This window comes from Aptenodytes forsteri, unplaced genomic scaffold, assembly GCF_000699145.1.
Source record: "Aptenodytes forsteri isolate BGI_AS27 unplaced genomic scaffold, ASM69914v1 Scaffold15, whole genome shotgun sequence".
In the NCBI taxonomy this organism is placed as follows: Eukaryota; Metazoa; Chordata; class Aves; order Sphenisciformes; family Spheniscidae; genus Aptenodytes; species Aptenodytes forsteri.
The window spans coordinates 8,427,567-8,444,146 of record NW_008795129.1 but is presented as its reverse complement, the minus strand read 5'-3'; the positions used below and the strand labels follow the sequence as shown (position 1 = coordinate 8,444,146).

Sequence of the window (16,580 nt, the reverse complement as noted above, 5' to 3'; positions counted from 1 at the left end):
CAGAGGCGGGCTGCTGCTCGGTGCCTTCCACGCGTAGGGCTGTGAGCGCTTCGGTAGCGATTATCCCTCGGGAAAACAGTACTTCCTGCTGTCGAAGTTTTAAAGTAAGACTTGACAGGATTGGGTAAATCGATGTGCCTTCTAGCAGTGTGAACTTCTGGCACTGTAAATACGTTGAGAAGGGGCATCGGTGCTGTTCAACAAGTCCATATACTTGCAACTGTGACTTCCTTGGTAATTCTTGCTTTAGTGTGAGCGTAGTCTTTATTTTGTTTTAATCCATGCTTCACTTCTTGGTCACTTTGAATTGTTAAAGCCACAAACTTACTGTGAAATACACAACGTGTTTTTGTAAGTTTAATGTGGCTTCTTTTTAAAACATAAATGCCATCTTCAAATAACAACTTCAAAAATTATTTTAAGTACTTTAGCATGTGTAATTTTTAAATAACTTACCTGATAATGTGTTTCTCATTAAATATGGACTATAATTGACTTTCCAGCAGAAAATGGATAAAATGGCAATCTTTGTTAGCTAGTGAGCTGTGGAGAGGCCAAAAGAGAGAGCATACTTCACCAGTGAAATTCACATTAGTATCACTTCTGAGGCAAAGCTTGGGAAAAAACAGTATTTGAAATCCTGAGAAACTTGCAGTTATTCACCAAAAAAGACTTTTTTTTTTTTTGGTAGTCTGTCTAGCAAAACGTTAATTGAGTCAATGGCTGAACTTTATGAATCATGCCTAGATCTTGTCTGCATGGCCATGGTTAGTTCATATGCAGGCTGTTGTGCTCCTGGCGCTTTGCTGAAGTCTGTGAGAGAGCTGTTCTGCTTCTTAGGGTGTGAAGAACAGATCACGCTCTTCTGGCTTTCCCAAAGGTCTGGGAGAATCATCTTCTCAGTGACCACGTTCCCCATAGCCAGTACTCTTCTGCCTCTGCTACTATTCTCAAGATGCATGTATGTGAGAAGTGTAATTTTCTTCACTGTATGCATTTTGCAAGTATAAAAACTGTTTGCAGGAAAGCATGGCATTAAAACGCAAACAAAAATGGTGTGCAGTGGGAGGCATTTGACTAGGACTTAAAACAGGAGTGGAAGATTGTTTGAAAGCCTTACTTGTGGAGATGGCCAGGGAATAAAATTGGAAAACCAAATCTCAAATCTGTCCTCAGAAAAGAGGACTTGGGTACTACTTGAAACTTTTTTATTTTCAGACTGCTATACTTTTTAAAAAAAGCATGAGTGCTTGAATATTTTGATGGCATTGGGCTAGTGTTTGGAGGCTTAATATTTTGTGGGGTGGGAATGTTATCTTAACCTAACTTCTCCTTGGAACATATTTTGAAATAAGTACTCTTCAGAACTGCAATTCTTGTTTTTGGTGGAAGAACTCGTACCATTTTATTTTTAAAAGGAAATAAAACACTTTCTCATTGCACTGAGTACATGCTTTGGCAATATGAGATGTTGATGGTTTAAATTCTAGTATTACAAGATACTGTTTCTGATAGGCTTGGTATATTGGGCAGCTTACAAAAATCCTTCTGGTTTTTCTTTGTTCCTTCAAATCCAAAGCTTAGTTCTGGGTATAAGATCCTTTCAGCTTACTTTGCTTTAATTTGATTGGTTTTCCATTTCAACACTTCTATTATTTAGATTGGCTTCGTTCTGTAGTAACCAGACAAGCTATCATGCCTGAAATAAAAGTTAATAGTTCTGTTTGTGCTGTGTTCATCCATAAGCCAGCCTGAGTTTGGATTTCCCGTTTCAGTTATAGGCCAGTCTGATTCCTCTTGCTTTAATATTAGAGATGTTGTTGATTTTGCAGTTTTGTTGCATGACTGTGTGGATTAGGACATTATATAATTCAAGAACATTTTTCAAATCCGCTCTTTCATAGTTGGTAGATGTCCCGGTCCAGTGTTGGTTGGTGGTAGTTTTTATAGTCACTTTTATGTAAGTGGCTGTTGCTAAACAGAAATATTTCTGGTAGAAACTGTCACTCATTTTCAGCTGTAGTGTGGCTGGATTCCTTGAAAAGCAGGCCTTCTGCCTATTTTAAATTCTGGTTGCAGTTGTAAAGCCTGGGTCTCTAGAACTGTTAAAACCAGAACCAATGCTATATACACTGTATCAGCCCACAGCCTCAGCTCTTAGGTACTAAGAAGCAGTTTCTCAGCCTTGAGTGCTAATCTCAAGGAGGATCAAAATGGGTTGTGACAAGTTTTGTTGATTTAAAAAAAAAAACAAACCACACACCCAAAACAAAACAAAAAAATGCTCAAAATCATATTTAGTTGCTAAGCAACTCATAGCAGTGCCCTGCTGATTATGTTTTAGAGGATCCATAAAGCTCACAGGCTCCCACACTAATGTGAGATCAGGCACCCTTTTATCAAAACACTGCCTGAGGGACATGGAGTTCTCGCTCTTATCTTTAGAGGGTGTTGTAGAAGAAAGGGTAACTCCCAATGTTTTATGCAGAGAGAAAGAAAAGAGATAGTGAGGTAACATCCCACTCTAGTTTTTAGATGGGTTCTCTTTTCTATGGTGTTCACCTCTAGGTTCAGTGGAAAGACTGTTCCTCTTACGCAGAAATTCAATAACAAAAAAGGCTGGTTTCTTTGGAGACGGTGTTGAGGTCAGCAGCAGTTCACCCTCTCTGTTTGCTTTCCTTTTTTTTTTTCATAGTTGAGGGGGGAGAAGATGAGTGGAACGAGGAAGAGTATGTCACTGAAGAGGGCCTAAGGCAATGAGGAAGCTTGAATAGAAACCATTAGACTTGGAAAACTACTTCAGGAAGAGAAAATCTGATAAATAAGCATAAACTAAGGTGAAACTAAGGTCTTCATGGAACTGTGATAGGTATCAGTACTTTAAACAGGCCTATGATGTTTTAAAATTAAACGCTTAAATTTCTTCTGCTTAAAAATGTATATTTGATGTTTATTTGAAGGAAATATTTGGATTCTTACAGCAAGATGAAAATGTTATATAAAACTTCGGTAGGTCTTGGTCAAGTGTAGAGTGATTTAGCTGCACAATAAACATGAGGTATAACAGAAGTGAGGTTCTGTACGCAACTTTTATGTGTGTGTTTGTGAGAAAGGAAATTTAAATTGTTGCTTAGGAACCTTAATTAACTTACTTAATAATCAGATGATTCCCAGGTAATAAGTTTCAGTGTTTCAGAATCTGACCATGGACCATTTTGCAGTCAGTTGTATTTATTGGTCCTTGGGCAGTGGTCAGAATCATACAACCAGTCCTACAGTAAATCGCCCAAACTAGTCTGATGCCTCCAAGAAGTAAAGCCTACTAACTCATGTAGAGCTGTGAGAAGTGTAGGAATGGTTTTGTATCCCAAGTGTTAGAGTTCATCTCGTCTCCTGTTTTAAGAAAAAAAGGAGAGCCGTGATGGTCAGTGAAACATATTTTTAAGGTAGGTCTGGTAATACACGTAGTATTTGCGTTTGTTTCTTTTGCTTCCCCTGTCCTCTACCACAAGAATAGCTACAAATGTATGGAGCACTGCAGTATGCAGAGCCACCTGACCTGCAAAATCTTCTAATAGATCATTATTAACTGGAGTTTATCTGTTGCAGGAACAAAGAAGAAAGCCGCCTGTCCAGGACTTGGTCTGTTTTATACCGTACTGTCTGCCTTCCTTTTCTCAGTGGCCTCTTTATTTCTTAAAAAAATAGAAGATGTACATTCAGTGGAAGTGAGTGCGTTTCGATGTGTTTTCCAAATGGCATTCGTTCTTCCTGGTTTAATATACTACAAGTAAGTGTAGCAAATGTTTAAATGTAAAGTTATTTCTTAAAAATGGATCTGGAATTATCACTCACTTAAATCAGATTGCAATATTATTTTAATTCAGACTTCAATTGCATAACTGCATTGTTTTGGATTAGTTGGTAGTTTCTTAATACAATTCAGAAAACTGAAAATCTTTGACTCCCTGAATTGTAGAGGTTTCTACAGGGATTATATCAAATGTATTGATCTTCCATGAAGTGGTGTTCTTAAAAAATAGAAGCTAATTTGTAGAAACGCTTGGGTTATTTTGCAAGAAAAAAAATTAATAGCTAGAAGAACAGGTTCTGGACTCTGAATGCGATTGGGGGTGGTGATGGGAATAAATAGGTCTGTGATCAGACAGTTAAAAATATTTTGATATTTGAGACTAAGTCCCTCATCTAGAAAGGTGTGTACAGTCTAGAAGGGTGTGTACATTTAAATGTGATTGGATGTTGGTCATGAAATAAGCAAGCCAGTGACATTAATGTGACATTTCTGTTTTTCAGAACAGGGTTTTTGGGACCAAAAGGTAAAAGAATTTTTCTTTTCTTCCGAGGATTCCTTGGCTCTAGCGCAATGATTCTTCTCTACTATGCTTTCCAAGTCATGCCACTAGCTGATGCCACTGTTATAACTTTTAGCAGTCCTGTTTTTACATCGTTGCTGGCATGGATCTTTCTCAAAGAGAAATACAGTGTTTGGGATCTTCTGTTTACCCTCTTCGCAATCACTGGAGTGGTTCTTATTGCCAGACCACCATTTCTGTTTGGGTCAAACGTTACGGGGATTGAAGGAAGTTACACAGATCACCTTAAAGGAACTATAGCAGCAGTTACAAGCACTGTATCTGCAGCTTCGACTTTTGTTATACTAAGGAAGATGGGAAAATCTGTGCATTATTTTTTGTCAATTTGGTATTATGCAGTCATTGGTTTAATTGGATGTATTATAGCATTGTTTGTTATGAATGAGTGGCGTTTACCATATTGTGGTAAAGATAGGGTTCTTCTAATATTAATAGGCTTGTTAGGGTTAGGGGGTCAGATATTTCTCACAAAAGCATTACAGATAGAGAAAGCTGGACCTGTAGCCATAATGAAAACAATGGATGTGGTGTTTGCTTTTATTTTACAAATTCTTTTTCTCAATCATCTACCAACTTGGTGGACTGTGGGTGGTGCCCTTTGTGTAGTAGCTAGTAGTTCTGGAACTGCCATGCGTAAGTGGCGACAAAGCTTGAAAAAAGCTAAACAAAATGAAATCTAACAATACAGACACTAATTCATTACAGAAACATGAAATCTTGAAATATGTATACAATATTTATTTTTATTTATTTTAAATCTCTCATTTACCAAATTGTAGTACCAAGTTATATCCAATAAAATATGTGGATTTTTAAAAAAAAAACAACCAAAATTGAAGATGTTTTAACAACTGATTAGGTATATGCTTTCTCATACTTGGGCATGCATATATGAGAAATAGAAAGATACTTAAAAGTTGCTTGCTTCCTATCAAAAGTGGACAATAGTTTTTTGGCATTTATTTTCCTAAAATTCCTGATTCTCTACTTCTTAGACCCTTTCTCGATACTTCTGAGCAGTGGAAATCAGTCTCCCAGGCTTATTTAATACTATTCTGTGCTTGATTACCAAAGGGGTTGCAGTACAAAAGTTAGAAGGGAATGAAGAGTTATAATCCTATAAACATCCAACTTTTATAGAACAGATAAAGCTTGCACATTTACAAGCTTTATAATTTTTTTTTGCACAAAACATATGCCAAATGGGGATTTATTTTTAATTTGGATTCCAAAAGAACAAAGGCTATTTCATCTTTCCAAGTAATACCAAGAGAAAATTAACTTGTGAAAATTATCTATCAGCTTTGCTTTCTTTTAAAAAGAACTTTAAATGTTTGCACTTGCTTTACAGACATAATGAAAAAAACCTAATCCCTTTTTTTAATGTTATTTTCCCAATAAGCGTGTCTTTAGTTGCTGCAGTCTCGGTGATGAGAGACAACAGTTAATTGTATACCACTTACAAATTAGCCATTTCTCGTGGTATGGAATGTTATGCTGTAGCTGCACTTTTCTTTATTCTATGCAAAAGATTATATTCTTTAGGTATTTAATATAGGTTATTTTAAATGCTGCTGATGACCCTTTTGTTTAGATTCTTTTGTACAAAAGTTCTTTATGAGACCAAGTTTAAGTCGTCTTGGCCTTCGAAAAGTTAGGAGGATTTACAGTAAAGCATCTGCCTATTTCCTGAGAACTTACAAGAGTGCAGAGTAATTGCAGTTTCACAGAAAATGCAGGTTGGCCAATGTCATAGCAGAGATTCTACAGAACAGGTTTGAGGAGAGCTTGGTGGGAGGGTGGAGCTATGCGTACACATCTCATGTAGTGTGGAAGCCTCCATGTCATCAGGCAGTGCTAGTGGGCAGCTTCAGCCCCATTTCTCCAGCTGGCCCTTTTAAACCTGCACTTAGTCACTTCTCTTACACATCATCTCACTTTTATGGGCTTTATCTTGATAGCAACAAATACTAAGAAAAAAGGCTTGTGTTATTGATTTTAGTGTCCTTCACGTTTGAGGAGGAATATATGTTTAGTTAATATATGTTAGTCTTACATACTTTTGGGTCTTGTCTCAGTAGTGCTTAAAGAAAATTTTAACTTAGATCTTTATTTGGTCCTTTGTATCATGAGGTGGTCTTCAATTATTTACTGACTCCAGTGTTTTTCTAAAGGAGAATGCTGTGTTCTGTAGACTTGATACGTTTGGGTTTTTTTTCCAAAAAAACCACCACTAAAGCGTAGACTTGATACGTTTGGGTTTTTTTTCCCAAAAAAAACACCACTAAAGGTGGCAGATGTTTTCTTACTTTGATTTACAGATGTCTAGTCACATATCTTTTCTTTTGCCAATAAGCATTGCATCCTGGCAGGGCAGATCTAGGGACTTGAGTCCCAAAAGACTGGAATGTGCATAGTACTTTGGGATGCGTCTGGATGTGAGGAGCCATCTTTGTGCGTGATTCTGTACGTAAACCAGCACCCTGAATCTATATATGTTTATGGACATGAGGAGATTCCACCTGAGTGATAGAATCAGTTCCTGCTCATAGCTGTCCATTCTCTGCTTCTCCTGAAGGCTGAAGTTCAGCTACTGCTGACAAGGTCAGGAGTAGTATGAAACTGCTTTTACATCTCTTTAAAGCCTGATGTAATAATAAAATTCCAGTTCGGCACCCATTTTGCTTAATACTTGAAATGGTAAACTGGGATTGTTTCTTCTGCTGCTCAGCCATCACTACCAGTGAGCAACAGCTTTCAGGGGAGGGAAGGAAAATAGACTGCATTTTTTACTGCTTCACTTCATGTTTAATATGCATGTGTTTGAATTGACGCTTACAAAGGTGTGGTTCCAAAGCAGTTCATGTTGATGTAAACTTGGGTTGTCAGCTAGTCCTGCTCCCTCCCGTTGGCTCAGTGCTCGTGATTATGTGGTTATGTGGTGAGCTGGCCCTGGGAGCCGATCCAGCTACATAACTTTTTAGTAAGGTTGTTGGAGAGGGCAAAACCAGAGTAGCCTGAACTTGATGACAGTGTGAAAACATTTGGAAGGGGAATCAGATAAGTTTAAATTACAGTGTATGAATGCTGCTTTGTCAGTACAGAAGAAAAATAATGTGGAAGCTTACATCGACAAATCTTTAGGTCGTATGATTTCAATGAGTCTTGTTTACACTTAGTAGAGAAGAACAGTCTACTGAAGAAAGGACTGTTTTCTTGCCCTTAACACATAAGTAAGTGTAGAAAATAAGCTGACCTGAAATCAACAACTTCATAGAGCAATTGGTAATTTTTCTCTCAAGTTCTTGCAGAAACTCTTTCGATATATTTCCATACCTGTAGTGCCAAAAATCCCAGATTTTTTTTTTTTTTTTTTTTTGTCCAAACCTATGGGGTTTCCTTATGGCTCCATCTACTTATTTCCTTTTGCTGTTCCTAAACCTTCCTAAATATTTAAATTGTTAAAATAATAATCTAAACAAGATCCTATGTTGGAGAACATTGTATTTTTTGGAACATCATTTTGATTTTGATCCATCTTTTAGAGAATTGTTTCACTGGTGTAAGAATGAAGGACTTGATTAGGGTTTCTCTAGTCATAAAGCATGACAAGCTAGCTTCTATAACTAGCTTTTCCAGATGATTTTGGGAATGGAAGGCATTTAAGCTTTAAGTTTTTTCAACCACCTCAAGTTTTTAATTTTTCTTTCTCTCAAATGTAGGTTGAAAACCTAAATTTTAGCCGGAAGCCTTGAAGAGAATGAAATTATACAAAAATATGCAAACCCTAAAATGTTTTGGGTTTTTTTAAATTGAAAATAGTTCTTACAATTCCTGTTAAGATGGTCAAACTTTTCTTTCTTCCAGAGCTTAGCAGTTTGAGAATCTGAAATTAAACTCGCTGAGCCTTGATTCTTTCAGAGTCTGACTTTTTTCTGTTTTCTTTTTTTTTTCCTCCCTTTCCTGGGATAGATTTTTACTTTTGAAAGTTTTTTTCTTTTTTTTAAGTTTTAATACTTTTTTTCTTTTTTTTAAGCTTTAATACAGCAAGTTTCTCAGGGTCAAATGTTATTTTTCTAAGCTTTGGGTCAGAAATATATTATTAATGTTCATTGCCTGTAGTGTCCTCTTGTGATCTTTACGGTATTTTTAAGTTTCATAAATAAACTTTTCTAACAGGAAGTCCTTCCTTTGTAATATGATGGAATATTGTTGCATTGCAATTGCTATGCTATGAAGTTGTTTCTCTTGAATTTTAACATATTAATTCAATGTACTGATTTCAGTGGATCCTGAATAGAAAGAGTAATAATTAATTATTGGTTGTTTTGCACATAAACACAAAAAAGATTTAGTTGTTACTGATGCCTCACAAGCATGTTTCTTACGTTCTTTACTATGCAAAATACTGTAATCATCTGTTGTTTTCAGTGGGACTTTATAGCCTTAAAGCCTTATGTACCCGACTCTCTGATATAAAGCTGACGGCTGAAAAAGCTATGTATTGTCACTGTGCAGCAGCCAATTTCTTTCAGGTTAAGTTGGTTGTCAAAGTATGCTCTAAAAGTGCCCTAAATACATCTACACTAAGAATTTGACAATCTCATTGTGTAGACCAGGGCAGTCTATATAATTAAAATGAATTTCCTGCATTTGTCTAACACCAGGCATGAAGTAACCTCAGCTTAACAGCATTGGTGAAATAACTAGTTCAAATGTGTCATTTTTCTTCTGAAACCTGAAACTAGGCTCTTTCCCAATTCCAAAAAACTGTTCTAAGATGGCTCTTCCTGTAATTGATAATGAGAAGATGGATAGTACTACCCTTGATCATCATTTAGTATAAACACTTCCCCCCTGCAGTATTTTCTCTTCCTTGAGCGTTTGTTCAAGAGCAGTCTGTTGGAAGAAAGTTTATTTCTAGAGAGGCAGCCTCTTAAAAGTTATTTCCTTGCTAACTAGCAGTAGTTAACCAGGAAGAGTCTGTTTTCCAGTTCTAACCATGGTAGGCTCATCTGTGGCATCAGTCTCGCAAGGGTAGTGGAAGCATGATCTCTGTCCCTGCGTGGATTCAGGGTTGGCAATGCTGACAGCAGACGCGCAACGCTGACTTCAGCAGGACGTTGCAGTTACCAGCAGAATGTTTTTGTGGTCATAACTGCCCGTCCATCCAAAGAAAAGTTGTGGCTTTACGTTCCTGCAGATGCAGGTAACTTCAGGGTGGAACATACATAGACTTCTATGGTGATAACACTTCTGTATATCAGAATGAGTAATTTCCTATGTTATGTGAGTTACTGTTTGACAAAAAGGGGATAAAAATACCCTCAGCGTTAATTAAAGGATTTTTACTGTGTCCTATATATTGTTAAATATATGTTAAATGATATGTTTTGTAGAAGTTACTGGCTTTGTTATGTAGTAGTATATTTTTATAGACAATTCTTATATATTGAAATGTTAAGAATATTTTCATAAGAGATTTATATTCATCATTGCTAATAAAATGAACCTGAAGAATTAATCTCTGGTTTTGCATTGATTAGTAGAACATATTTGAACATAGTGATTGTAAAAGCTTTATGAAAGAGCTGTTAACCAAACAGTCCCTATTAAATATGAACATATGCCTCAAATTCTGCTACGATTAGCATGCTGCGTCACTTTTTATGCCTTGCAACAAGCTAGAGATGAAAAGAAGCTCCATCAGCTTCCATACAGCAATTTCTTAACTGGAAACACTGTGGCATTGACAGGTCAGTAATGTTAAATTTTCCTGTGTCCAAGTGGCAATTTGTTTTTGTGGGTTTTTTGTTTGTTTTTTGTTTTATTTCTATACATCATGATTTGAATTCAGGTCTTGTCCCTTCTGTCGCGAGGTGATACTTAATTCACCCCAGTGCTTCCCATTATCTAGTGTTTCAATAATTAAATTAACTTTTCACCAAAGAGGAAAAAGCAGAAGAAAATAACTGATTATCTCATTTGCAAAATCACCACCATTGCTAAATATTACAAAAAGATTGTAGTAATTTTTTTATTATCCGTATAACAGTACTTCCTCCTGCAGCGCTGTCTGGATTTGTAAGAGCAGGAGGTGATAGAACTGGACAAGGGTATTAGCCTACTTGAGAGCTTTGTGCATGTAATGAATCTTTATTTCTGGGTGTGACTTGACTTAGCATTGCAGAGGGAAAATACATGAGGGAAGATGAGTTACATAGAGGGGAATTACTAGCAGCGTTAGCCTGTCTATCCAGCACCCTCTTCTTCACCTTATATGCTCAAAAAACTAACTTACTGTAGGATGACTTGACACCATCTGTTTCTCAGGCTCTAAAGTAAAGGAAAAGCAAAGTACTTCCAAGAGAGCTTACTGTGCCAGGCATAGGCAGGAGAAAAGTAATTGTGAAAGAATTTTGTGGAGAAACTTTGCAACTTTCTCTTGGCAGTTCTGTAGGTTCTCTGGAACAACTACAAATATATAATATACAGAAATTTAAGCTCTAAGGGAAGGGGAAAAAGAGCTTTTTGGATAGACAACATTAAAATCTTCCTTATTTACAAATGGATAGTGACATAGCACACGAAGAGATGAGGGCTATTACTAAATACTAAGACTCTTGAAACAAAATTCTAGAATTATGTCTACCCACTCAAAAAAAAAAAGCAAAGGGAAAAAGGGATCAAAGGATTTCAAAGGAAAAAGCATTCCTGTTATTACTTGGAAAACAGACTTCGCTGAAGTTGCAAAATACTTAGGGGATAACTCACACTGCTCATTACTGACTTGATAAAGTGTTTTTACAATCATGAGCACAGGAAGCAATACATGAGGTACGATATGCAGGTGAACCATTCAAATAGGTTTCGGCTGATTCTTTTGATTGTTCAATTAGCCTTATATTGAACTTTATTTTCTGACACTACTGAATGAAGTTCCTACATTATCCTGTCAAGGAGCAGTAAATTCTGGACAGGATAATGAGAAACTACTTTGTCATCTGAGCTTACGTATTGAGCAAAGGGAAAATGAGAGATTCGAGTTCTTGCCCTGCTGGTATAAAGTGATTCTGGGGTTTGTGTGAAAGAGGTGGAAAGAAAACCCATGTTTTCTGGTCAGCGAGTATGAAGTTCAGTTTTTACTCTGTACTGTGACTGTTCTGTCAGTAGGTGGGGCTAGCTTTCTTAATTTATTCCTTAATGTGTCAGATTAAACTAAACCCTGTTAAAAATCCAAATCCACAGGTTTAGACAATAAAAGTTTCGATACAGTGTGATGTACACAATGTAAATATCTAAATAGAGTCCAAATGCTATCGAAGCACTTAAATGACTACATAGAATGCTGCTCAGCAAACCCCTGAATAATCTCTTTAACTCTTCTCTGATGTTTTAAACTGCATCCTGCACCCCCTCTCAGAGCAAACCATTCTAGAGGGTACAGGGGGACTTTAGCAGTGTGCTCTCTGAAATTCTGTAAGCTCTGTCTTGCCCCAGAGCACTCAGCTGGGAAAGCAAGGGGAGAGTGGGCCTGCCACCCTCATGTGAACGTCAGTGAATTGGGAGGGGATGTTGTAATGAAATTAGACATCTCAACAGTAATGATGTTGCTGGATATGATACGCTCTGTGTATCTATCATAAGTCAGCATTCTTTTAATGAAAAAAAAAAAAGGGGGGGGATGACAAGTACATTCTTGCTATTAAATTCTTTGGGGTAATTTGTGATGAGTTAGGATGAATTTAGGCTGATGGTTCTAATTTTGCACAGAAATAGAGCAGATATGCTGTGTGAGCAGTTGATCAGCATGTTGTAACTATTGCCCCCTGTTTTTCTCCTGTTTGACTGGGGGATTTACGAAAATATTTTCTGTTCCACTCTGACTTTTATTTTGGGGCTGGGGTGAGACCCCTGCATAGTTCTTGAGCAGGTTCTTGGTGCAGGTGCTGAGGCAGTGAGGCCCTATACATCTTCTAGCACCTCATCCCCAGGGCCCTACTGCCAAATATATCCAATGCCAGGGTTTCCCAGTAACTGTGTTGCTCTGGTCACCACAGCATAGGGGTATGGACAGGACCAGCTGTGCTGGAAGAGCCTCCTCAGTCAGACCAGCAGATTAAGTGGGAAAGTTGTGCAAGCTTTTGAGCACAGATGCACCACGCTTGAAACCTGTAGAGTTGGGAATGGTTGTTCCAACTTCAACTTAATTTAAGGGAGGGAAACGTTAGAAAGGGAGGAGGTGATACATTTAACTACTACAGTGAGCTAGAAAAAACACTTAACAACTTGTTTTCCATTGGAAGGTTGGCTGGAGGATTTTTTGCTGGTGTTAGCTGGCACTGGTAGGTGTTGGTCTATTTAATAGGAGGTACTGGACAGTTTTTGGGAAGCTAAGCAATGTTAAAAGAGAAAATTTTTTTTAATATTACTTGGAAAGGCTATGTGGCAAATCCATTTTATTTCATATAAAGTGCATTGTGAATCAGATATTAATATTTACTTTCTACTTTCCCATTTGTAATTTATTTCTTAAATATTCCTTTATATTACCATAAAAACTGTTCAGTCACTATTGAGTTTTGATCAGGAAGTGAAGGAAAAAGCTGTATGCTTTTAAAAAGTAATCCTGATTGTATCGTTTTTTCACTTTACCAGAAATATTTCATGCCAACCAATGCCTTGTAAGAGATGTGTGTTCAATTTCTTCATTAAACACCATCTTTATATAATATGAATAAGGCCCTATGTTCTACTATTTGTAGTAACATATGTAGGAAGTCCATACGAAAACACTTAGCCGACATTCTTTACTCTTGCCATATGGCAAAACTTTTTGTTCCTTATTAGAAATGGAGAATGATAAAGAAATACTACAATCTGAAATCTCCCGCGGGAGGACTGCAAATAGCAAGGCAGCCTTTTCTACCCCAGAAGCCTGGTTTGCTTGTGTTCTCACTATTCTGCTTTACTTGCTGGAACCACACAGCTGTATTTACCTTGCAATTCATTTGTTCTTAATCTGTAATAAAGGTGGCTAATTTCAATTTATGGTGTTATCAGCACAGTTAGGCTATGTTGTATTTTCAGGGAAGGAAGGAAGGTATGAATTTTTTTTTTTTAAGCTATGCAAACTGTAAAATTTACAGATTAACCATGTTTCCTGCATCAGCAGAACTTGTAAATTTTCATGTAAATGTCTAAAGCTGGGTCAAGATGATTTATGGTAGAGAACAGCCTCCTGTATCTCATGTTCACTTGGAAGGGGGAGGGGGGGAAGACGAGGGAAAGGAAAAGTGTGTGGGGGAAAATCTTTGTTCTCTCACTGGCAAGTAGTCTGTAGCAAAACTGTCCCGATGAACCCTGCCTGTGTGATTGGGCACAGATTTAAGGAGGAAAAGGAGCAGTTTGTTCTCTGCTTATTATGTAAGAATACCCTTGACCGTGTGTTGCTTGCTGCAGATTACAACTTGTATCCCAGGGTTAGCGTGGAAGAAAATAAAAAACCTAGTGTTAAACCCACAATTGTGCTTCTTTAGTATCCCTTTATTGAAACCTGGAAACCTTGGTTTTGAGGTAATGGATGCTCCTTTATATCAGTTAGCCTGTAGCACTCTAGATGTCAGTGTTTTGATCAACAAGCTTATATAGTTTTCCTCGAAAGGAATATACTTGCTAATTTGATTCAGCTTTTTTAAATTTTCTAGAGGACGCTCTTGTCTTTTCAAGTTTTGTGGTTTGTGGTCCATAGATATTTTGTAGCATGTTTTTTCTAATTTGCCTTTTGTCTCCTTTCATTGCATATTTAGAGCTTCATGTAAGGATTAAAAGCGTTTTTCTGCAGTCTTTACTGATCGATTTTTGTGAGAAGACAGACTTCCTCTTTCATATGCATGCTCACAAATATATTCCAGGTAACTACTGAAAAAGCGTTATTTGCATTTCCTATCTCCCATGTAAATGTTCTTAGTGCATTAGGAACTTCTAGACAGAAGCATGAAGGATTACACTGCACTTTTAAAAATTACAGCCTAGTTCTCTTTCTCTTGAGGTTAATGGATATTTTTAGGCCCCCCAATTTTTATATAGATCACACCATGCTTACATACAATTTGCTGTAAAGAACAGTGGCTACCTTCTGTTTCTCAGTTGTGCTTAGACTGTCATCTGTCAGATGTGGAAGTGAGGGTGGCTACTATGCTTGTACCCTTGAGGGGACGGGAGTATTAGATGTGCAGTGACAGCACACAAAAAAGGGAATACAGCACTACAGATTGGTCAGGACAATGCAAAACTCTCCCAATCCTGCATATAGTGAAGATTAACACGATCTGGAGATCATCCATCTTATGCTCTCTGTCCCCTCAAATGCTCCCATCGATGGACTGTTCACTGGAAAGCCAATGACATCTACAACAGACTAGCAACTTACAAACGTGAAACCAGGAGATACCGACATTGTACATTCAGAAATCCTAGAAATTTATGTTTTGGACAAATGGTTTATCAAGCTCTTCCCACACCGGCCCCTTTCCCAAACAATTTGGTTCTTTAGCAACAGTTTTACTGTCAATCTGGGTGGCAATATTTCTGCACGTGATCTTAGGTCGTTAGTTTAGAATCTGATGGTGCTTGTGTTTAGTTTTATTCTTTACTTTTTTTGTCTTTGCCTCTCTTATTTTTACACCTTTTGTGATAATTTCAGGTGTACTTATATTGGTATGTTATCACACTTTGAGGAATTTTTGGCTAGGTGGTTCGGTATTTTCAGTATTAGATGCCTCATAACCACATGTATTTATTTTCTTAGCCTTAGCATAAGATTCCAAGTTGTAATTAGTGCCTCAGTGTTAAAGTGTACCAACATGTCTATGAAACACAGCATATGGATATTTTGATGAAAGGAAATTGGGAGACACTGCTTTTATAAACCTGAAAGCTGCAGAGCAGATGTGGAAGGAATTACTGCAAAGAATCTCAACTGGCATATAAAACAGAAGCTGAAGTTTATTCTGTTTTTATTATAAAAGAAAGAACACTTTACTAAGGTTCTGTTGTATTTAAGGTTACACAGAATTGAGTTGTCCAGGACTAGCTGTGAAACTTTATGCCCTGATGTGACACTTAATGGAACACGGCAATTTTTTTTGTTTTAAATATTTAGTGCTAGAACTTTATACGTTGATTGTAAAATATGTATTTTTAGAATTTACAGTAAATTTAATGATGTCCCCTTTTGGGGAAGAAGGCTATAATAGATATTGCAAAGTTCATGTCCTTTTTTTCATTTCATGAGCAAAGAGCAAAGTAGTGATTACCCTTTTTGCAGGCTGATTGTCTGGCTACTTTCATGGAAAGTTCTGGTCATATATACTAATTTCTGAATAACCATTAGGACTAACCACAAGTATTCCCATACTCTCACATTTTCAACACCTAATCAGCCAACCTGACTTTGTAGAAAACAGTGGATTATTATTTACTTACCTTTTATAAATTTCAGTAAAGCATTGAAGTACCTACTAGGCTGAAACATGGGTGGTATTACAGTGCTAAACAATTTTTCTCACTTTATTTTCCTTTTCAATTAATTTGTTAGTGTAATGCTACATTAGAATTGCCGTGTATTACCAGTCAATGTGAATTACTATTCATGACCTTTCAGAATAGTTTGGGCAAATAATGGACTTATTTCCTTTTCATAAACCTACTGTTTAGAGCAATATGTTCATTATTTTTCGTTCTATTGTTAGCACTTCTAAAAAAAAAGATGATGTGGCAAAACCACACGCATCTTTTATGTCTGTAAGTATCAAAGAAATTATGTTGAATTTATGTATCAATCAAATGCTGCTGGTAGTATAACTATATGTTGCTATGACAAAACAGCATGTGCACAAGCACAGTGACAGTAAAAGTCAATATATTAACAGAACTACAAAGGAACTTAATCTAAAAAGTGGATTGCTTTTAAATGTAAAATTACAGAATGTAGTCTTCCATCATTGATGGAAAAGATGGATATATTAACATATTAACTGTCAGATGATTATTCTTGAGCTTTTTTTTTTTCAAATGTCAAAATTATGGGCAAAGCAAGACCTTTTGTTACATGTCCAGAATCCCATGCGCTAGGCAAATGCTAATCAAAGTTGCGGGGGGGGGGGGGGGGGGGGGATGGGGGTT

The 16,580-nt window shown here is 36.9% G+C and overlaps 1 protein-coding gene across 1 annotated transcript; it reads left to right on the top strand.

Annotated features, from left to right (window-relative positions):
• Positions 1 to 2,420: 2,420 nt before the first annotated feature.
• Positions 2,421 to 5,074, top strand: SLC35G1 (solute carrier family 35 member G1). Its single transcript, XM_009278019.1, has 4 exons — positions 2,421 to 2,465; positions 2,696 to 2,729; positions 3,610 to 3,790; positions 4,315 to 5,074. Exons 1-4 carry the CDS (start codon positions 2,421 to 2,423, stop codon positions 5,072 to 5,074), a joined length of 1,020 nt encoding a protein of 339 aa, XP_009276294.1.
• Positions 5,075 to 16,580: the final 11,506 nt, after the last annotated feature.